The sequence below is a fragment of the Oryzias melastigma genome, linkage group LG7 (assembly GCF_002922805.2).
Source record: "Oryzias melastigma strain HK-1 linkage group LG7, ASM292280v2, whole genome shotgun sequence".
Classification (NCBI taxonomy): Eukaryota; Metazoa; Chordata; class Actinopteri; order Beloniformes; family Adrianichthyidae; genus Oryzias; species Oryzias melastigma.
This window is the reverse complement of record NC_050518.1, coordinates 28758659-28782174: the sequence shown is the minus strand read 5'-3', so window position 1 is coordinate 28782174 and position 23516 is coordinate 28758659. Positions and strand designations below refer to the sequence as shown.

Sequence of the window (23516 nt, the reverse complement as noted above, 5' to 3'; positions counted from 1 at the left end):
TAGCTTATTTTGATTACAGTGACAAAAAAGTATTAAAAACATGAACAACTTTTCATCCAACATAAAATAACTATTAGAAATACAGGATTTAATACAATATCCGACACTATTAACAATGTTGAAGGAATTTCATTTCTTACTACCAGATAAAATGAAGAAATTATTTATACATTTTGGTTTAAACTACCATTAGCGTGAACCGACTGCAGAAGATTTATTTTTTTCTGTGTGTGGATCAAAAATTTGGCATTCAGAATAAAACAATGCAAAAATATCCATTAATTAAAATCCACTTACAACAATCACAACAAATCCTATGGACAAAATACAAAAATATAGGAAGATAAATTGCAGTGCTAGTGTGTTTTTTGTTAATTATCCTTGATTTTTGTTTATTTTATTTTGCTTTCTTCTCTTTTCTTTTTTAAGGGGCAGGCTTAGATAAGTTATATCTTCTTTTCAAACATCTGCCTGTATTATTTTTGCTGTTGTTGATATTTTTGTTATTGTTATCCACTATATGTGCAATATTGTAAATATTTTGGAATAAACATGTTTATTAATATAAATAAAAAGAAGTGTAAATGTAAAGAAATGTAAAAAAAGAAAAAATATGATCTTACAATAAATCCTTGTAAAATCAAAAACTAACACTTATTCCTAGAACATAAAATAAATGTTTTTTGCTTCCAAAACAATTACAATGAATGCCAGTTTGAACTTTAAAATAAGATCTTTAAAATTGGAGTGAAAATTGGACCAAAAATTAGGATGCAGTTTTCATCTTTTGAGTTTTAAATCAAGTTCTAAATTATCGTCAAGAGTATAGAACAAAAGGATTTGGACTCATTTAAATAATAATTTCACTATTTTTAGATCCTGGCCCTAGTAAAGAATAAAAAAAATGTCTCAACTGTGTTGATAAAAGCTTGGAAATATGTAGAACAAAGTGAGTTTAAAACCTGGTCAAATTTAAATGTCTAAAAAACAAGGTTTTAAATCTTTGCAAAGATGAAATAGTTTGCAGTGTGTATTTGTGTGGACTAAAAGAAAAGTCCATTAGTCACATGCTGTGCAACACTGGTGATTCCCACTTTTTATGATGGCAATTCATCATGGAATGGGTGGGCGGCCAACTTGTAGCAACATATGAGCGAGGATGTGAGATTAGTCACCACCTGTGTGTAAACATACAAACCCAAGGACTCCTATTTTAGGATGAAACTGTGTCCGACGGTGTGATTGTTGCTGTAATGAGGGAATTTAATGAGAGAAGAACATAATGATGATAATACAGTAAGTAATGAGAGAATGAGAGAGCAACGGAGGTAATCATCGTGGGAAATCATCATGTTATTAGCTTCTTTTATGACCTTTATGCAACATATTAGCCATGATGAGAGATGTTGAAATCATTAACTGAGTAATGAGCATCAGGCTTTATGGATCTTTGATGAATGTTCCCCCTATTGGTATTAAACTCAATCCAAGTTTATTGGGAGGGCTTTCAGAAAAAAAGGTAACTTGGTGGGCACGTTATTGCTGCCTCATGGCAACCAAACGCAATTTGAAAATATGATATTATGGAGCTCAGTTAGTGTCAAAAGAACAAAAAACGTTCATAAAAACTTACTTAAAAAATGTTTAGTTTAGGGCTGCCACAAATGATTATTTTAATAGTCGACTAATGACCGATTATTCGGGCCATGCGTAAACTGGATGTAAAACACACATTTCAACCATTATTAGCTTTAAACTTGAAGTGTTTAAGCTATATAGTGAAATTTCACTCCGATGGGGAAGAGGTTACAGGGATGCACAGAAATCATTTAGCTTATAAGTCAACTTTGTGCTAATGTTATCTTATCTTAGCTAGAGGATGATCCCTCTGTAGCGTTATCATTAGGGGTCACAAGCCACGGTTCGCACACGCGTGTGCCGCAGACCACCCCAACCCCCACCCCCCGCACGCGCACATCTCGGGTTCGCATAATTGAAATCAATTGTCCATTCATGTCGAGGAGGAAGCCGCTGCTCCGTAACAGGGACATGCTGTCAGGGGACGATAGTATGGCAAGCCAAAGGGATCATAAACCGCCAGGAAAAGCGGGCACGGCAGCGCCATCTTTCATGGGTAACCATTATTTTAAATCTTTAAATATTCCCAGAGTTAGTTTCAATAAAAATATATATATATATATATATATACAAAAAAATTATTTATTAATTTTAACTGATTTATTTACGATTTAATTTGGACATCAGCATTTTAAGGAAGATAGATTTAGTATTTTCAACACTATTTTTAAGTATTCTTTTTTCTCTGTTTTTGTATGTTTGGTCCCAAGACATGTAAATGTAATCAGAAACCACATGTTTCAGCATTTTGTTTGTGTTCAAAGTTTAAAGATGTTTTGTTTTTATAAATAGGTCTCAATGAGCAAACATTATTAAATATTTGTTTTGAAGCTTTTCCAAAAATTATTTTTAGGCTTTTATCTTGTTTCTTGCTTTTGTTTTTTTCTTTACTTTTTACTGATCTGAAAATTGATCCAAACCGTGACCCTAAAACCATTACACGATCCGAACCGTGAGTTTTGTGATCCGTTACACCCTTAGTTATCATACTCAGTTACAACGTGCTTCCTCTTCAGGTGCTCATGCATCTCTGTAGTGCTCCCATGGAACACAAGTTCTGCCTTTTTTTCATGTTTCCCACTTTCAAGCTATGTTGGCATGTTGTTATGGTAACCAAGACTTCCTGAAACTTCCTGTGACATCACTACTGACCGGGATCAGCACTACTGCAGATGTGAGTCAAAGATAAGGGCGGGCATGGCATTTTAAGATTTAAAAAAAATGACTACTCGAGTATCAAATTAGTCTTTGATTATTTTAATAGTCCACTTATCGTGGGAGAACTAGTTTAGTTACCCTTTAGGAGAAGATTTTACACTTTGTTGGTTCACCTGAACTCTTGTGTGGAGGGTCACACATCTTGAGGACCGGTCCCCACAAGGTTTGTCATAAAAATGGAAAGTCCCATTGCCATACATGGGGTCAGTGCATTGTAAAGGCTAATGAAAGTTACACGTGCTTATGATGAATGGGCGATGCGGTCCTATGACCTACAGATTCTTGGTCCCAACCCGTCATTTATGGATGTATGGTTCCTGAACCATTTTCTGACACTTTAGGTGTCCCCATTTCATGTTTTTTGATGTGGTGGCTCTTCCCATTAAATCACTGGCGCCCAACCCCCAGACCGCGAACTGGTAACGGTGCGAGGGCTGCTTCGTACCAGGTCATAGACAGGGAAAGAATGCATACACTAATCAGGGGTCCCCAACCCTCAGGACATGGTATCAGACCAGTACTGGTGCAGGTCCGGTACCAGTACCCTAACTTGGTACCTTAACCCATTACTGTTTCCACGCCTGGTACCGTGTCCCGAGGTTTGGGGAGCAGAGATTTAATGGGAACAGCCAGTATGTCAAAAAAATGTTGAGTTGGGGACACCCAAAACATCAAAAAGTGGCGCGGAGGGGCCCGAACCATATGTCCATATATGACGAGTTGGGAGTGAAGATGTCTAGGTCATATGGTGTCCTCAAACCATGCTTCATACGTAAGCGCCCGTAGGGTGTCCACACAAACTACACTTTAATTGTAAAGCTAGGTTCACACAGCGGTCAGCAACAGTGTTCAAGAGACTAAGTGGAATGAAAAAAAGTGTCTACATTTCAAGCTTTTACGATCAAAACTCTCACATCCACACAACACTCTTTAAGATTTTAAGACTGTTTTTGGGCTCTACATACGAAACTTGCATCAATTGAACCTACATTCAATGTTAAACCAAGGGACCTATGAGGGACTCGTCTTTGGTAGTGATTTATGGATGGAGTCCCTTTCAATTCATGGAAGTGGCAACTGTTTAAATATAGATCATGGAGGAGAATTTAATGTTCTCCACCGGACTTGTATCAAACCAAAGAAAAAGCCTGGATCAAGATTCAGCAGATTTGAACTGCTTCAGCATTTCACACCAAACCTATTCAAACTATAGATGGCGGGCATGCCCTAGTGTTGGTTAGTGATAGTCCAGTGTGAATGCTAAACACGCGTTCAAGAACGGGGATACGTCACGTTTCTGTTGTGAGTAGCATAACCGTAATGGTACACACATGGAGTGTGCACTTACATGAACAGCTCAGTGTCTTATCTACATCACAATGAAATCATGACAACAATCCCCCCTATGCACGTCTTAATAAACATTAGGTATCATCATCAGTGTAAGGAATGAACCGCTCGTGGTGACTGGCTGGTATACAAAGTGAACAGTAGAGGCTGGAGAGTGCAACCCTGTGGGACCCCGGTGTTTGTGGTGATGACACATGATGAATGACCATTAACTACATCTCAGCAAAGCTGCTCTTCCGCCGTCCTTGAAGATATCCCGGGAGATTACTGGCAGAGTTTTGCTTTGGTCAGCTTCATCTACCGACAAGGACCATTAAAAGTTTTTAAAGCTTTAGCAGCATGAGAATGCTTTTCTACTCCTGCCCCCGCCAAGATGGAGGTCAATATTATGAGTTTAGTCGGAAAAAAAAGCTGAAGGAAAATCTAAATCGGTATGAGAGAGTTTTAGGACCACCATTAAAAAGAATAAAATAAATTTATGAGAATTTAGTCCTAAGATAGAGAAGTAGTAAAGTTGCAACATTATGACAAAAAAAGTTGAGCCAAAACATTTTTATGAGAATAAACTAATCAAATTAGAAAAAAAGTCAATATTTTATGACAATAAAGTTATAATTTATGAATCAAGAATTTATTAGATTACAATTATAAATTTATTAGGCAAAAAGAAACAACATCAGCAAAAAAGTATCAATATTACAGCATTGGTTCCTCATATCAGGAAATATTAAGTCCTTTAGTGAATCAACACCAGCTGCCCCAGTACACAGTCCCTGCATGCCACTCAGATGTCACTCAGGTTGTGTCCAAGTCCCCCCCCCAACCCCTAACTACTAAAAATTCTATATAGTGCGGGACTATATAGTGTGCTGGATTTTTAAGTTAATTTGGACACCATACTCACTATTTTTGTTTCGTTTTTCTAAACACCTGATATGATGTCACTGATTTCACAAAGTCAAAATCGAATAAAAGAAAACTTTTATTTATTATTTATGACTCCACTGTGTTCTAATGGTGAAAATGTGTATTTTATTCAAATATTACATTTAAGCATGTTTTTTTGTTCGAAATTGTTCAACCGCAATGCATTGTGGTCTATATCCACTAAGACTTTTCACAAAGACTTCTGGGTATTCTCTAGTTCACTCGATTTGGAATTAGTATATTCGGACAGCACTAGAAAAAGGCGAATGCACTATATAGTGCACTATAGAGTGATTAGGCGGGGAATTCGGACACAACCTCATTGACAATCACCCACAGGACACTTACGGAGAGTACAGAGCCTGACTCAGAGTGAAGTGTTGTTTGTGCCACTCTGCCTGCATTACCGAGCATCTTATGTTTCTGACCCTGCTGTATCTCTGATTACCTGCTGCCTGCCCTGACCCTCACCTGGACTCTGACATCTCTAGCCTTTTGTTTGATGTTCCCATCCTCGTGACTGACCTCTGCCTGTCTAACCTTGATTTAACTATGTGGACTTATAGCTGTTCTTCATTCCTGTCTGAACTAATAAACCTGTTGTACATGGAACCAGCTGGTTGCTTGTTGTGACAATTACATCGCCAACGTTTTATTTATTTTTTTTAGAAAAAGGATACACTTAAAAAAAAAGCAATAAAAACTGGTAGTTCACAGTTATTCTTGAGTAATGTTTGTATCGATTACTGTGAAAAGAAATGTATTTATAGGTGAATTTATAGATACATTTAATGGTAATATATTGTGTTTTTACAAGAAATTGCAGTATTATTTTAAAGTTTTGACAGTACCTTAAAGTATTTTTCAATTTTTTATATAATGGATGTTTTACGATACAAAACCTTAAACTTAACACGCAATCACTGTTAAATACCCATTCCATTGAAAATGGTGTTTTAGCTGTTTTTAACATGTTTTTGTAGCATTTGTCAAAAGACAAGTACACTAACATCTTCTTTTTTTCTTGTCTGAGCTGCCATCTGCCAACCCTTCCGCTCTCTTTGGGGTCCAGATGACTCCAACCACATACTGATGTGTGATTCCTTCCATGACAAATGTGGACAAAGGTGGACAGGATTTTCTGTCTGCCATGGACATTAGTGAAACTCAAACATCATTGATGAAAAAAAGTTCAGCGCACTGTCTTGTGGGGTCCAGATGACCCCACTTTTAATGTAAACAAGCCAAGGAGAGCGAAAGGCTCTGATATTGCTCGTCCTTTTTTTGCAATGCTCATGTTAGCTTGGGGCTGGGAGAAGTTATTAGGAGAAAGTTTAAAGCAAAGGCATGTTGAGATATCAACGCAGGGCTACTTCCGGAAACCAGAGATAAGTTTCTACTAATATCGTGACTTAAAAAAAAATGACACAATTTAAAACATTTTTTTTGTCATTAAATGCAAATTATTTAACTTGACACTTGTGTATTTTTTAAAGAACAAATATGTGAAAATTAGACTTTAGGGAAGTTCCCCATTAATTAAACTGCCATCTCTTCTTATGATTACAGCCGTTAACTGACATGATATTACAGTTTTTACAGTGTAAACGTGTAGCTTTTTTCTTGTGCAATTATGATGTTTTTTCTCACAATTTTACGAATTTATTCTTGTATAAATATATATTTTTTCTTTCATGGTGGCCCTTTGTTGTAAATGATAAGACATTTACCTTGGTGCTCTGGCACAGACATAAAAATGAACGCTTCCTATAGAGTTGTATTCTTTATGCAGCTATTCTTTTATTAAAATAGAAATCCTACCTAAACCAAAAGCGTACTGTGTGCTTTCCTTCACAGACGTGACACAAATGCCAGCAAAACAGTGAGGATCTGGCGCATAATGAATGCAGCGCGGCTGCTTTAGAGCAGTGTCCAAAATGCATCAGCATCTGGCTCCCCCGTCCTCCATGATTACAGCTAAGGTCTTTCCTGTTCTGTGCGCCGTCCTCCTCCATCTTCAGCTCAAGCATTCAAGTAGGCACCAGCATTCTAAAAATAAACTCCCACCTCCTCACAACCCAAGAATGCCCTTTGAAGCTATTGGGGGTTTTTCCTTCCCCCCCCACTCAAGACGCTGCATTCTGAACTCAGGAGCTTCAAATGCAGCAAGAAGAAAGGAATCGATCGGAGAGGGTGGACGGTTAGGAAAGGCGGACAGAAGTGAAGAAAATCATTTTTTCTTCTTCTTCTTCCAGTTCATCACTTCCTGTCATTTCTTGTCAGCGCAGCGTTCACAGTTCACTGGCAGTCAGAAGACATCCGAGCAGATGAAACAGAGGAAAACATTCTTTGATTCTCAGCTTGTTAAAATAACACTGAATTCATTTATTTATAGCCACTGGATAATTATAGATCTGTTACATAAAACTGTTTCATCGACGTCTTAAAAAGCCAAACATATTACATAACAGTTCCAAAAATAACATCAGCGGGCTATAAACACCATGTATGTATTTATTTACACACATATATGTATGCCTTTGTGTTTATTTGTGTGTGAAAGACTGCATAGTTGTGACACCATTTAGCACTTTGTCATGTAATCTGTAATCTTAGATTTTATAAAAGTTGAGTGTTTCTTCATGCAAATATATAGAAATTATTATAACAGTTCTACTTCAGTAGATAAGAAAATAATTATTAAAATGTTTTATTTAATGACCGACTCGGATCATCTTTTGATCTGTTTTCAAAGCGTTCCTAGTGGTTTTTTAATTATGATTTTGCCGTTTTTAGGCAACATATAAAAATCTGTGTCATTCTGCAGAACAGCAGGAGCTGCTTAGAAATTAGTCTCTGTGTTGCGCTGCAACTTGTGATCCTTTAAAGTTATTTTCTGCGTCACAAATTAGCTTTTTTTTCCAACAGCATTTTTTTCTTATTAATGTAATGAAAAATCTTCCAAAATGAATTTAAAGCTTAATTTTCTTCATCAATAACTTGAAAAACACAACAATAAAAAGACAAATTTCCTTTTGTTTTCATTTAATTTTATGATAATAACTAGAGCAATGGTTTCTCAAAAATAGCCTGTGAAAAACAAAATTCCCAAATTAGACAATATGATTTTTTACAATTATTCTAGATGTTTTAGGGCTATAAAATCTTTCACAACACCAAGGGTGTCAAACTCAATCACACAGGGGGCCCAAATCTAAAACAAAGCTTAAGTTTCGGCCGAACTGAATGGACATTTATTGAAAATCTCTATACTTCAAAATATCCTAAAAAATGAAAAAAAGCCCAAATTAGCCAAAACAGCTAGCATCTAGCTGCAATATTGGCCAAAACTCCAAAATAGCCTAAAAAAATCTTAGTAAATGCCAAAATAGTCCAAAAAGTTAGCAGAATGCCAATTTTTAAAACTTTAAATCCATAACTTTTAAACATAATTATGAATGATAAAAATACAGGAATATTATTCCAGAATAAATCAGCTTAAACGTTAAATAACTTTCAGTATTTTGCTATCCATTAAAATATGTTTTATCGAAATTATACAATTTAGAAATGAGCGCAAGATAACATCAAGCCATTAATAACAATAAAATAAAATGATCTGGAGGGTGGCCTACACAAACAGACCATTATCACACTTTTCGCGATTGTTTAAATTCATTAAAAAAACTCCAGTATTATAGAATGAAAGCAAAGATCTGATTGTGATCAAAGATTTATGTAGATTTGGAAAACTGCACTGATTCTGTACAGGAGACACAGCAAAGAGGAAATTGATTGACAGTAGTCTACAGCCAATCAGGACACAAACACAATGTGCCGTCAAAAAAATTAAACATGCAAAATTGCACCAAAAATTCTGTAAGACAGTGACACCATAAAAGACGATATACGTCATAATGAGGGACCACTGCATAATAAAACATGTTCCAAGCACTAAAGACTCAGTAAAGAGTCAGAGAAAAACCCGCTTGATGATGGCGATTTAGAACCAAACCCACCAAATTACGTTTTTGATTCAACAAATGATGTAACACGCCTGTCCAGTCCTGCCTTTAGCAGCTCTGTGTCACGCTTGACCACTGACTGTATCTGGAAATTGACCCCGCCCCTTTGGTGTTCCAAACAGGAAGTACCCGCTGGTTCCAAGAAGCCAAAATCCCATAGACTTCTATAGAGAAATAAGCAGCTCTTACTCAGTCATTCTATTAGTCAGAATAACCATTCTAGCTGTAGTAAACCTACAGACCACCTTCATGTTAAAGATGAGACCATTTTTATCTCATCTAAGAAACCATTGCATCTTTGTGCTAACATCAAGCCATGGAAGTACCTTAAAGAAGAGCAAGTGAAGGCAAAGACACCCACATTTCTATGCCAGCTTTTGGAATCTCTGTAGTAACCAATCATAGAGAATTCCAGGAAAATCATTCTAATCACTAACCAGACCCAGTCAATGTCATTAAGGGGAATTCAGTGACTCTGTGACTATATTAAGGTCCAGCATCAGTAACCGATCTAATGCTTCAGTCAGAGTCTGTGCCGTTATGTTGATGACTGTTATCCAGTTACAGTCCAGTGTGTCTCCAGACACACATGGATCTTGATGATCTTGACCTTTGGCTGCTCCTTTTGCTGAAGATGACTGATAGAGCTCCAGATTTTTTAGCACAAACTGGACCTTGAGAAAGAAACGCCTCATTTCCATTGAGCAGTACAGTATGGTCTGGTCCATTATAAAACAGCCAGACCAAACTGTGCCATTTTCAGACCCCAGTTGGTCCATTTAAAATTGGAACAGACCGTTAGCGTGGAGCTACTGTTGAAACCCATTGATTGACGGATGGTCATCATGACAAAAGAAAGCGCCAAGAAAGTAGTACCAATAACCAAGAGGGAAAAAAAAAAAAAGCTGCTAGATGACCTCCATTGTTTTGATTGTTAGCTTGCGCCGTGACGGTCCAACTTTGAGTGGAAACGCTCACCTGAATGGCCTGGTCCATTCTAAACCGGACCGTACCGGACCACACAAACGGGCTTAAGCAGACCCTTATTTCAGGAAAAACTCCTATTTTCTGTTTTGCCAGAAAACTAATTCTATTAGGAAAGTTTTGGGAAAAAAATTAAAGTTTAGCCTTGAGTACAAAAGGAGTTTATACAAATATGTACTGTTGTGACAGTTAAATCTGTCCAGAACAAGAGGCCTTCAGCTCTGATCGATTTGCTCTGCTGCTGGACAGGTTAAAAAAAAAACAAGTTTATCAGCAAAATATTTTAGTGTAAAAAAAGCACAAACCAAACTTTTTTCTTGTTTTTTTCACCATTGCTAAACTTTTTGACTTATTTCAAATGGGTGTGTTTTTGCAGTGTCAATCCGAAAGCATGACAGACTTCCCATCATGCATCTGTTTGGTACAAGTGCGCAGAACAGTAAAAAAAAAGAGAAAAAGAATAAAAGATTCAGTTTTCATACAAAAGATTCCATGCACAAATGTATGAAGGGAGTATCACCCCATTTGTGCGTGTGTAATTCTTGAGTTGTGCTTAACTTTGGATTTGTGTGTGCAGAAAATAGGAGTTTTTCTTGAAATAACTGTCTGCTTAAGCCCTGTTTGTGTGGTCCGGTATGGTCCGGTTTAGAGAGGACCAGACCATTCAGGTGAGTGTTTCCACTCAAAGTTGCACGCACAAAAAAGAAATTGAAAAAATACAAAATACAATTTTACACAATTTTGCACAAATTAACATTTAAAAAAGCTTGAAACTAATTAAACACGCAAATTTTTAAAATTACACATGAGTCACTTGTTACGCACACAAAACCTCAGTTACAAACAAATCTGATGTGAGACTCTTTTCACTTCTTAAAGGTTTGTCTGCAAGTGATGCGTTGAAATACTACTAGAATGCTGGGTCACCAGAGTTTAGATTGTGAGTAATATCTAGTAAAACTTGACATTTTTCCTTTTTCTTAAACAAATTAATTAATATAAAAAGCCTAAGCAAGCATTTTTAAAACACTTATAAAACTGAAAATATTTCCAAGAAGTGATTGCTTCCTCTATGCAGCCCCTCCCCTATGGAGCTAAATCGGGGCCAATATTATTTGAAACCGAAATAAAATATTTTGAAAAAAACATTAATATTTGGCCGAAAAAATAGGTCTCAAAACTCAAATTTCAATTTCAAAACTTTTTTTCAGTTTCAAAACTTTTTTTTTTTCGTTTAAGAATCTGAAAGTTTCAGTTACAAAACTTTTGGCCCTCTTGTGGTGCGTTTGGGCGGGGCTAACACGAGGACCAATCAAAATCGATGAGGGGAGGAACTTCAGTCCCGGTGCATTCACTGACTCTGATAAGTGAGAACTGTAAAAATTACTGTCAGAAAATGGCTGTTCAGTCTGCCCTGTCATAGCCTGAAGTTGTCTCAAGACGGGTGTAGAAATCAGAGTTTTATCGCGCACAAACCGAGCGTCCAAAACACTGTTCTAGTCCGTTCAAAGCGCCATCCTGTTGTGTTAAGTATAGGGTTCTCCGGCTGCAGCTGAGCTGGGTGTTTAGAAGGGCCTCGCGCTGCTATGGCCACATATACCAGACCAGACCAGAGACCCTTTTTACTTTTGTAGTCTGAAAATGTGATTATGTGAACATTGAAAATAAAGTACACCATATGATCATGTAACATTTCTGTAAAATTTGTCAATTTGAGAAAAATAGTTTTATCTCATAGTTGTGTTTCCAGTAAAGCCTCAGTCATATATATGGGGTTAGAACCGCACCGGTGCTGCAGTTGTTGGGGTCTCCACGTCTGTTGAGGGCTGTAAAGATGAGCGGCTGCATCTTAAGGGGAAGAGAGTAAAACTAAAAAAGTTTTACATTAGAATCCAACTGACCAAGCTGATAACCACTGCATGGTGTTGTGCTTTTGTGCTAGTCAGACAGGTCAGCTAAAGCCACATAAATGATGTCCTGGCCACTTTCTTAATAAACGATCATTAAGTTTCTCCAAAGTATCCAAACCTCTCCTGGAGGAAACGCGCTGCAGCGCTCTGAAGCCTGACAGCCAGCTGTGAATCACAAAGGTGTGAACATGACTGCATTAAGAGATGGCCGTGTCCTGCCCATAATGTAATAAAGCTGTCTGAGGCCTGGCCTTCCCTCTGCCTCTGTGTCTGCTCTTTGACCTGCCATCCTCCATCTCTTTAATGGACGGCCTTCTATTTGATGTACAGAGCTTGTATTGGGGCTGAGATCAAGTCTGGTGTGTGTGTCTGCGTTGGAGTGTGGATTGCTGACAGGGCACTTTATAAGACGCCGCTGCTGCTGCTGCCAGGGATCACTGGCCCACTTGGCATGGAGCTTTCCCTCTTTTCATCCTGTCTTTACATCCTTTCACTTCCACTCACAAGAGTAAATTCCCTCTAAGTATTTCACTTTCCTACTTATTAATTATGCATGTTTTTTAAATGTAAAACATCTGTAGGGAGCATTACCCAGACATCGTTTGGTAGGAAATAAATATAAAGAGTAGAAAGGCAATGGGAAAAAAGTAAAAGTTTGCATGTGTGGGTGTTAATTAAACAATTGAAGTCACACTTTAATTATATTTATCATCATTCTTTATATTCCATGTCGATACTTTGTTTATACTCTCTCTCCTGCCAGCTTACAGCCCCTCACAACACCAATCTAACATTAGCGCTGTAACAAAACGGAGATTGAAATCAGAGCTATCCAGCTCGAATGACAAACATGTAGACATGCATCAGAATGGAGTGGAGCAGTGAGACTGCCCACTGAGAGCTTTTTCAAACGGCACGTTCTTTATCTGCTCCTAAAGATTCAGAAAATGCAGAAATGCAGTTTTTATCTTAAATTCTTGTGTATTATGCAATGAAAATGATACAATACTGTGTTAAAAAACAGCATTTTCATAGGAGTAGGTCAGGTCTGTCAAACTCAATCGCACAAGGAGCCAAAACACACTTTAGGTCACGGGCCTCTAAAACTACATTTTTAAAACCGTAACTTTTTAACATAATTATGAACTAGATATATAGCATTAACTGTGATAATGCTAGTATGAATGCTGGAAGCTGAATTTGGCCACTGAAGATGCTGAAATTGATAGCTAAAAACGTGAAAGCTGATAGCTGAAAACACTGAAGCTGATAGCCAGCTAAAATATTAGCTAAATGCCAAATTAGACTAGAAAAATAAATAAAAATAAATTAGGTTAGCCAAAACAGCTAGCATGTAGCTGAAATATTAGCTAGACTCTAAAAATAGCCTAAAACAATCCTACTAAATGCCAAAATAGTCCAAAAAGTTAGCAGAATGAAAATTTGTAAAACTTTAAAACCGTAATTTTATGACAAAATTATGAATAATAAAAAGTCAGGAATATTTTTCCAGAATAAATCAACTTAAACCTTAAATAACTTTCAATATTTTACCTTTCCGTAAAAAAATATATTTAGTCAAAGTTATACAAGTTAGAAATGAGCGCAATTTAACATCAGGCCATTAATAACAATAAAATAAAATGATCCGGAGGGCCGGATAGAATTACCTGGAGGGCCAGATCCGGCCCCCGGGCCTTGACTTTGACACATGGAGTAGATCTTTAAAACATAAAATAAATCCATGTAAATTAAAATTTGGAGCACCGGAACAATAAAAGACAGAACCAACGTCAACTTTTACTGCACTTGTCTACCTTCTTTAAGTGCTCCATTCATTCAGACACAACTTCACAAACTGAACCAAGAAAACGTCACACAGAACATCATCCTGGACCAAACGGGAAGCTCTGCAGATAATTTATGGTCCATCCACTTTTAGTGGGCGTCATAATAATACGACAAATGCAGCCTGGGGCAGCTGAGTAAGGGTAGTACTTCCTCATCACAAATGTACTCATGTTTAAGTCAGAGGTTACAGTACAGAAGGACAAATAAAGTATTTTTAGCACAAGAATCAGCCACCCAACAACAGAAATGCTGGTTCATTCGTGCACATATTAATGTGGACATTAAAGTGGGGTTTGTAAGCAGAACTCCATAACTTGGAATGACTTCATATTTAAAACACTTAAACCTGTTGTTAAATATCTTTATTTAATGAAATGAGGCTGCTGCAGATGAGATTTACTGATGACTGCACACAAATGCTAATCAACTTAACAAACAAGCTCACGCTCCTCACTTCAGCACACACACACGTATTCAGACTAAGTGACAATGTTGAAAGGGGTCAACAAAATCCATTATTCAGCTGTTCAGATATTTTTAGAAACACCCCAGTGACTTTGGAATTATTTATTAAGCGCCTGATAATTAAAACATGTACGTTTGGTTGAAAAAAGCCAACGGAAATCTCAGTGAGGGAGCGCGGGAGCAGGATATCCCCCAGGGAAGCTCTCTTCTCTGCCTCCCCTGGCTTTCTCCACGACCACTGCAGCGTCTCTTTAACCCTTTACAGCCCGCGCTGGTCTGCCGTTACGAAGCCGTTTCCACAGAAATGCAAACGCATGTAGACAAGCACAAGTTTTCAAAAGCCGGAAAAGAGGAAACAACAGCGCTGGAGAACAGAAAGTAAATGTTTCTTTTAATAATTCAGCTTTCACACCATTGCGTATATGTCTCCCTGTGTGAACACGCTTGAGCAAGGCCGTGCACACACATGCACACATGTATCATCAGCTGAAGTAATTGCAATAAAGCAGCATTTTCAACATGTTGTGGCTTTAAACTCTCTTTCTGGTTTTTGGAGTCGATGTATTCTGAAGACAGATTCATGGAATGGACTTTTCCAAAACATGACAACAAAATAATCAGGATCAGGAGTATCAGGCACTGACTGTATATGAGAAGTGGACTGACGGACCCTTCCCACCTGACGCTCCAAACAGGAAGTTACTCTCCATAAAAATATATTTTGTAAAAAATGATACAAGTTAAAAATAAGCGCAAGATAACATCGGGTCATTATTAATAATAACATAAAAATGATCTGGAGGGCCGGATCCGGCCCCCGGGCCTTGACACATGTGGTCTAGATACTTCATCTTCATCTTCCATATTCTTTATGTCTTTTCCCTGTTACCTCACTCTTCCACTTGGGTGGAAGTTCTCTGTCTTGCTGCGGCTAACCTTCATTCCTCTCCTTTCCAGGGCAAACCTCCACCTCTCTAACTCCACCTCCACCTGTTCCCTGCTCTCACTACAAATCACAATATCATCTGCAAACATCATAGTCCATGGTGATTCCTGTCTAACCTCATCCGTCACCTTTGCAAACAGGAAGGAGCTCAGAGCTGATTTGTTATGGAATCCCTTCTTCAAGACCTCACCGCTCTCTTACATCCAATCATCTTTTCAATGTAAAAGCGTTCCCAGTGGTCTTTTAATTATGATAATGTGGTTTTAAGCCAAAATCAAGAATACTGTTGTTTTCTAGAACATAGTTTCTGCAAAACTGAAGTAGTTCAGCAGAAATTCTGCTTCAGTTCTGTGCGGGACTTTTAACGAGGCAGCAATCCCGCCCCCCTTCTCCTTCCTACTGTTGAGAGCTTGAAGCAGGAACTTTGTGACCCGCCAGCGTATTTTCTACATCACAAATACGATATTTTTCCACTATTTTTTTCATCTGCTCCTAATTCACAAAAATTTGAATAAAGACATATCCAGAAAAGCTTAATTTTCTTCATATATGTACCCCATCATCAGAAAAATGCCATAAGAACATGTTAAAACCCCATTTTCATCTATGTGGGTTTTTAAATTTGTTTGTATTGACTTCATATTTCCAAAAAGTAAATAAATAAAACATTTATAGTTGTTTTTGTTTGCAGTTGTTTAATCCAAAACTCTGTCAAACGACGATGTTTTCTTGGAAACATCACAAACAAGTTTCCTACTCTGTCAGTTTACTCTTTTTCATTTCAGTCAAAGCTAAAAGTACCATATAAGTGTGAACAACTCATAACTACTGTTTCCTCTGACATCAGATTTGCATCTTCAAGCCTCAGAATTGGACTTTAATTAACCTGATTTCTTTGGTTTCAGCCTTTTTTCCTCCTAAAAACACTGTAATGAAATGTTCACTTCAGCATAAACGAGTTCCCCTGCAGCGCCTCAACATAAACTCACTCATTCACTGAAAGACTGAACAGTCTGTCAGGTCGCTTCTCCCCAGACAGCTCCTCTCCTGTGCCATGGCCCATGTACTGCTTAGTTCTGTTTAATATTGCAGCATACAAGGTCAGACAAGAAGGAAGGATGGAGCCATGAGCTGATGGAGATGAGGGAGAGAGGCAGTCATCAGGCTGCGCTGGGGTAGTCCCACGTTTAAGGTGGGAAAGAAGGGCTGGAATGAGAGGGAAAAGGAGAGAAGATGGCTGAGGAAGAGACCTCCCAAGGTCTGCTGAGATGAAAAATGTTGAAGCGTCATTTCTGCTACCTTGAAGCTTTTTGCACAAAATTCATCTTGGGTTTAACAAAGGTGAGTTTAAACTGAAGCTCCAGCCGTTTTCCCCGGAGCTTTCCCTCTGAATTAATCAAAATCCAAGCAAAGGTGTGAGCAGCAAAGCTCTGCACAAACCGAGGAGGGTACTTTTGGGAAATCAAGCCTTTCCTTCTGCTCTTTTTTGTGTGTTTAAAAATGCAATTTAGTCCAAATTCTGGGTATAAAAAATGACCAGTTTATTAATTTTGCCACTGAGGTTTGACACAAAAGATTGGGAGACTTAAAGACAGCAGATATCAGCTTCTTCTTACTGTGATCTGATTTTCTGAAAACAGCTGATGCTCTGCAGAAACACAGTTTGTCTTCAAGTTTTAACTAAATCTATCAAAATTCGCTAAAAAATCTATGTTTTTTGTTGTGTTTTGTGAAAACCACACTGAAAAAAGTGAAACATTTGAGGAATTAACAAAACTTATGTAATTTGTTACATTTAAAATTATTAGTTTGCATCAAATTAAAATGTTTTTATTAATGGCTACCTCAACTTAAAAGTTTTATTCAGTATAAGCAATTTTCTTTTACAATTTTTACAATAAAAAAGACTTTCCAAAATAGTTGAAAATTAATTTGTAAACAAGGAAAAGTTTGACTAAATAGTAATAAATAAGACAAGTGGTGAAAAAAACCAACAACAAAAAACTCAAATTAAGCCAAATAAAAGATCCGTTTGCAGGTTTGAGGCTCCTGAACAAAAATTCTTCAAAGTAAAGCTTCGATTAAAGATGTTCTCAACCCAAAGGGAGGATCCATCCACTCAAATGTTTCATATTTTGATTCTGAGGGACAGGAGTCGAGTTGTGAGGTTCTGTGAAGCTAAACTGAGTCACACATGGTCTCCATGGTGACATAATTGATAACTAGAGTCAATGAGTTTATTAAAAAAATCCACCAGGTCTGTGGTAATAAGCAGGCTTTTTACATATTTAAAATAAATGTTTAGGGGTTGAGATTAATTATTGGATCATTTTAAATAAGATTACTAAAATGCCTGATTCTGATAGTCCAGATATTTGATAAAAAAAAACAGCCTCAAATTTTGATCAAACTTGTGTCTAAAGTAGTAAAAATGTATAACTTTTTATGCATGGTGTAGTAGAACACAAAAAATACTTTAAAAAAATTATTATTTCTTTAAATTTTTGATTTTCCAGGCTAAAAATCAAAAGTTCACCAACAATTTGAGAGGGAGGAGCTTCAAGGTTACTATGGTTAATCTAAGATTGCTGAGAGGAAACCGAGGTGTAAGGAACTTTGTGCATGGTAGGAGTTTATGAAAAACGCCTCCTAGTGGCAACATGAAGTCACCTGCATGGACTTCATCTTGTAGAGGTAACTAATCTTCTGTAAGACCTAAACATTTACAAAAAAACTGTTTTAGTGACACAACTAATAACAGCAACATTTTTTGTACTGAAGTAAAAAGAATACAATGAATACAAGCCACTATAAAAAAAAAGGTAACTGGCTCCAGAACAACACCCTGTGGAACACCACAACTAAGTGTGAAAGCTCAGATGAGAAAGAACAAACACCAGCCTGAATTAAAAATTTTGATTCTGGGTATAAATGCTTTTGTCAATGTGACCATCATGAAAAATTGCTACCATAATTTAATGTCAGAAATTTTATTAATATTTTTCTAAATAAAAACAAACAAAAAAATGACTACAATAACAAACAAAACAACACATTTGTTGCTTTTCTTAAATGTGTTGTAAATAACTTAAAAATTAGCGGTAAATGTTAAAAAGACCATCTACCATTGCAGTTGTTAAAGGTATTTATGTACAAAAATGACTAGTAATTTATTTAAATATTTAAATAAAAATAATTAGTAAGAGCTAGCTTATGCTGGTTTTCTTCATAAATGACTAATGAATCCAGAGAAGTTAAAAATTGGAACAAAAAAGTTAATAGCTTAAAAAAAAGAAGTTAGAAAAAATTAAAAATCAAGAAACTAAAACCTAAACACACTAAGACTGACTTTTTTTTTAAATCAGCGATGACAACATCCATGAACATATGAATACACAAAGACATCTTCAACCAGAACAGCCCTTCCTGATTAATCCTGGTCTATTTGTTTTCATTCTGGTGTAAAATGTTGCTTTGCTGCCAAGAAATGTGAAAGCCAACTTAAATCACCTCCTGCTTCTACTTCATTCACACTGAAAAAGTAAAGTTTACATTCAGGCCAGCGCTGGCTTCTGTTCAGCCATAAGATGCCAAGGCACACAGTTCCACCGCGCTCTGCCAAGAGTCCTGAATCCCTGCGCTTTGGCTCCACTTCCACACTTTCCTCATCTTTTATTCATCCTTAACTAAACCAATAAGTGGCATTAATATTTCCAGCGTGATCCGCCACCGATCCACAATCTAACATGCTGCAGCTTCAGCTCGGATCACGGAGAGCAGGTGAAGTTCTGCTCGGACTTTGAGCCAACCAGAGCGTTCAGGGTCAATCTGCTCAGTGGCCAACATTTGTTCTCCAGTTTGACCACGGCTGGCCCTTTCCTGAATTTGCAGGATGTGACCGGCCGGTGCCAGGAGGGCTGCTGCTTCTCCCAGCAGGCCACAGCGATGATTAAACGATCATCTCCAAGGGGCTGAATAGCATTAGGCCGCCTGCCAGCCGGTTAGAGTTCCTAAACCAGATTTAAGAGTTCAACTGTTTTTGTTCTATAGCACATGAGAGCAGGACAAAGCTGAAATGTCACCATGTTGAACGACAAATTTTATTTAACCCTTTAACACCTGAGGCGTCATTGTTGACGCTTAAACACAAAATATTTAACATACTGTAACTTTTCAACTGCTAACACGATAATTCCAGTAGATTGTGAAGGAGAAAATACAGAAAATGAAAGAGCTCCAATGTTAAAGGGTTACCGTAATTGAAGGCTAGCTCTGAAGCTACGATCACACCGCCATCAGAAACTTGAGTTTAAGCAACTATTTCCAATGAAGCGTCTATGGTTTGTCTATGGAAATGCCTTCAAAACTCACGTTCATCCATAACTACACTCATTTTTAAGACACTATTTCAGGGGTCAGCAACCTTTAAGAGTGAAAGAGCCATTTGGGCTCATTTTCTACTGATCAAAACCTAGAGGGAGTTGCATAGAAATTTGAATTTGGATTCAGGACTGTCTTTTTTTCTATAATAAATATGAATTATGTATATTTTTTGGTACGAACAAAAGCAAAAATAAAATATGATGCTCTGTGCCAAACAGGATCATCTCAGTGCAGCTCTGGACAGCTGTAAACAAATGTTATTCAGCATGAGATAATACGTGTTTTTAACTCATAATAGATCAAACTTTTTACCAGTTTTTCTTCATATAAACTCTGTTCTTTCTGGAGGTAGAGTTGAGCAAACAAGACGTCTTCAGGTCAACAGGATGTAAAAACCTACATAGTTTATCATCTATGTGAACCTCAGACATCGATTTATAAATTTAATAGTAATCCTTACTTTAAAAATGTGCTATTTTATTTTTATTTTTATTCATTTATTTTGTTATTTTTCCCCTCTCTGTCCTCAACAGTCTTAGACTGCTGGGCTTTGTTATTTTAGTTTGGGGTTGGATCTTGGTAGTCTTAGTTTGCAGGCTTTGTTTATTTGTTTTCTCTAGGTAGTTTTGGTTAGGCAGCCATTATCAGGAGCTGCTGACTCTGACGGTCAGCAGTCTCCATGACTTATTTTATGTTTGTCCAAGGAACCCCATGGAGAGATAAAAGATCCTGTGTGGATCTGGAGCTGCAGGTTGCAGACCTCTCCACTATTTGGTCTCTACTAACAAAACGCGTCCATTGAACATGTTGAAATTTGAATTATTCTCTCAGCTTCTGAATCCACTGGAATTGTGTTAATTGTGTAATTCCAAGAAAGGGTGTTATTTTGCTGTCGCCGGAAATTTCCCCGGTGTTAAAGGGTTAAGGTACACCGCCAACGTTTTTCTGCTTTTTTTTTGGTCCCGTTTGGGAAAAAACAGGAAATCCTCTCTAAATGAATAAATAAATGAACCAAAGGTTGATTTTTTTTTCTAGGAGAAAGGGATAAAACAAAAAGAGCAAAACTGGTTTTGTCTGATCATGGAGCTGCAAACAGCTTTCCCCACACTCGGCAGAACAGAGGAGCGAGTGGGCAGATGAGGATGAGAAAAAGAACAATACAGAAGGAAAAAAAGTGCTGATCTCTTTGCCTTCTTCTCATTTGGTATGCTGACTGTTTCTGCACAGAAAATTGACTCCCACGCGTTTCTGCCTGGCACTATTTATCACACTGATCAGCTTATAAAGATAGATATGGGATCCATGTATTTATTTATTGCAACTGTGATAGATTTTTTTTTTTTTTTTTTGCTTCAGCACATGACAGATTTTTGCTGCAGTTGCAGCTCCGGAAAGATTATTTTCTCCTCTGAAAGACTCTGACATTTAGGAATTCGCAGTTGGGATTCAGAACTTGATTTTTTCTGTGTGGCTTCGGCACAAAATGTACCACAGGAGAGTTTTCAGGGAACCACCGACTGTCCTCAGTGATGTGGAATCCAAAGATATATTTAAAAGAAAAAAAATGTAATCCAATCGACCTGGAATTGTCCTAAAATAGCAGCTGCCGTGTGTGGTGGCAGCCCACGGGGATGGATGGATGGAAGGATGGATGGATGGGTGGATGGATGGGTGGATGGATGGGTGACATGTCATCAGCACAAAGCAATCATCCTGGAGATGCAGGAGAGTTTCCCTCCCCCAGAATGTTGATAAAATGTCTGCAGATTTCTTTTCCTATTTCTGCAGACGAGCAGTCACGTGACTGACAGCCCTATGATGTTTGAGTGAATCAGGTTTCCTGCATGCGCTAAAGTGTCATCACCCTAATGACATTACAGGAGGAAGAAGAGGAACCCACCGCACAGCAGCTGCATCCACGCACACGTCTTGTAAACGGTGGAGGTGTTGCAGAAGAAGAAGAGCGCCATGCAGCCGATGCAGCTGAGGATCAGCACCATGGACAGCAGCACGAACACCGAGGCCGCCTTGAAGGCTCCGGACGGGATGGAGCTGAAGTCGGAGAAGCTGCCCACGCACGTCAGCTCCCGGCTGGGCGACGGCCCGGTGCCCACGCAGTAGTGGAAGAGGCCGAAGTAGCCGGCCTGCGGCGTGTTGACGCTGTCGCCGATCCAGTAGGGCTGGATGAACACCACCACGTTGACGATGGCGAAGCAGATGGTGAAGATGGCCCACAGCACCCCGATGGCCCGGGAGTTGCGCATATAATTGTCGTGATAGATCTTGGAGGCTTCTTGGGAAGGCAACATGTTTGGTTTTTCCTTCTCACACCCAGACCTGTTCTTCCTCTGACTCTAAATTTCTTTTCTTGTCACACGTCAAGATCCAAATCCCTCAAACGGACCTTAAAAACCATGAAATGAGAACAGAACCGGGAAATTCACATGTGACCCCCGAAGGTAGAACATAATCAAAATGAGCAGGGGGGGTGCTGCATTAAAGCAATATAAAATCATCGCCTTTTTCCGTCTCTAATGAATAATTTACCAACACCAGTGATTCAACATTGCTGTCTCAGGCTGCTCTCCTCGGGGCTACACTGTCAATGAGGAGGTAGGCGCCATCCAAACGCTTCCCTTTGTGTCTCGGGTGGAGGGGGGCTAAAGCCGCCGTTCGTCCTCATCCATCAGGATCTCCCGGATCTCCTTCAGCATCACCGGATTGTTGCCCGTAGCGCCGGCGGTGGAGCCCGATCCCGCCTTCCGAGGCATCCGTGAGGGTGCTCCCCTTCCTCCGCGCGCCCTCAGCGTCCACGCAGCATGTGGGAGCCGAGCGCAAATGAAACAAACGGAGAACAGAAGAAAAAAAAGGATAAAATAAAAAAAAAGAGACCGGCTTTCAGGGCGATCCCTCTGTCAAATATCAACAGTCCTCTTTCCCGACATCCTCCACCGCCTCGACTCCATTATCAGCACGGTTTGGTCGAAGCCTTTCCCCGCTAGGTCTCTCTCTCATCTCTCTTTCTCCGTCCTCCTCCTCCCGTTTCCCTGCGCGCGCCCGGAAGATGCTGATGTTGTACTGATGACAGCGATGCGGCGCGCTCCCGCTCGTGCGCGCGCCTCGTGTTCACCTTGAATTTTAGAGTCAGGTTCCCAAAGGAAAAAAAACACACACACGAGAGGGAATTTCTCACTCTCTGAAAGACACATACAGACAAATAATCTCAAAATCAGAAACCTGCAGAAAAAGAAAAGTTGAACAAGCAAAAACGTTTTCATTAAAATGTAAACTTAAAAACGTCCTAATATGTAAACATTACTTGAAAATGCTCAAATAAAGCATCATAGCTGCATTTATAACTATCTAAGAGATGTGTAATTACGGAGCCCGTGGCCTGACATGGGTAAAAAAATAATAATTAATTCCCAAAAATTTGCATTTTATTCCCACAAATTAATGATTTGTACCCACAAAATAATAAGTCGCACTCCCAGAATAATAATTTGTTTCCACAAAATAATATACCCACGGAATACTTTAACCGTGCCCACAAAATAATAATTTGTACCCACGGAATAGTTAAAGCATTCCCTCAAAATATTACTCTGTTCCCTTGAATATCCAATATGGACACGCAAGTTGATTGGACAGTTTTTCCCTTTAATTTAGTTGATTAGAAAAATGTCTGATTTTGTTACAAGCTCTTTTAATATTTTTTCTCTTGACTATGTCTGACTAGTTAGATTTGTGAATGCTCCTAATGTGTTTTAGTTATTAATGATTTGAAAAATTAAAAGATAATTTCTTTGTTTGTAAAAA

The 23516-nt window shown here is 38.2% G+C and overlaps 1 protein-coding gene across 1 annotated transcript in view; it reads right to left on the bottom strand.

Moving 5' to 3' along the window:
- lhfpl4a (LHFPL tetraspan subfamily member 4a) overlaps positions 1-23198 on the bottom strand; it is a 38579-nt gene extending 15381 nt beyond the window's left edge. Inside the window, exon 1 of the mRNA XM_024293001.2 lies at positions 21598-23198. Within this exon, the coding sequence (XP_024148769.1) occupies positions 21598-22006 (409 nt within the window). The 5' untranslated portion in view covers positions 22007-23198. The remainder of the gene's footprint in view (positions 1-21597) is intronic.
- Between the last annotated feature and the right edge of the window lie 318 nt (positions 23199-23516).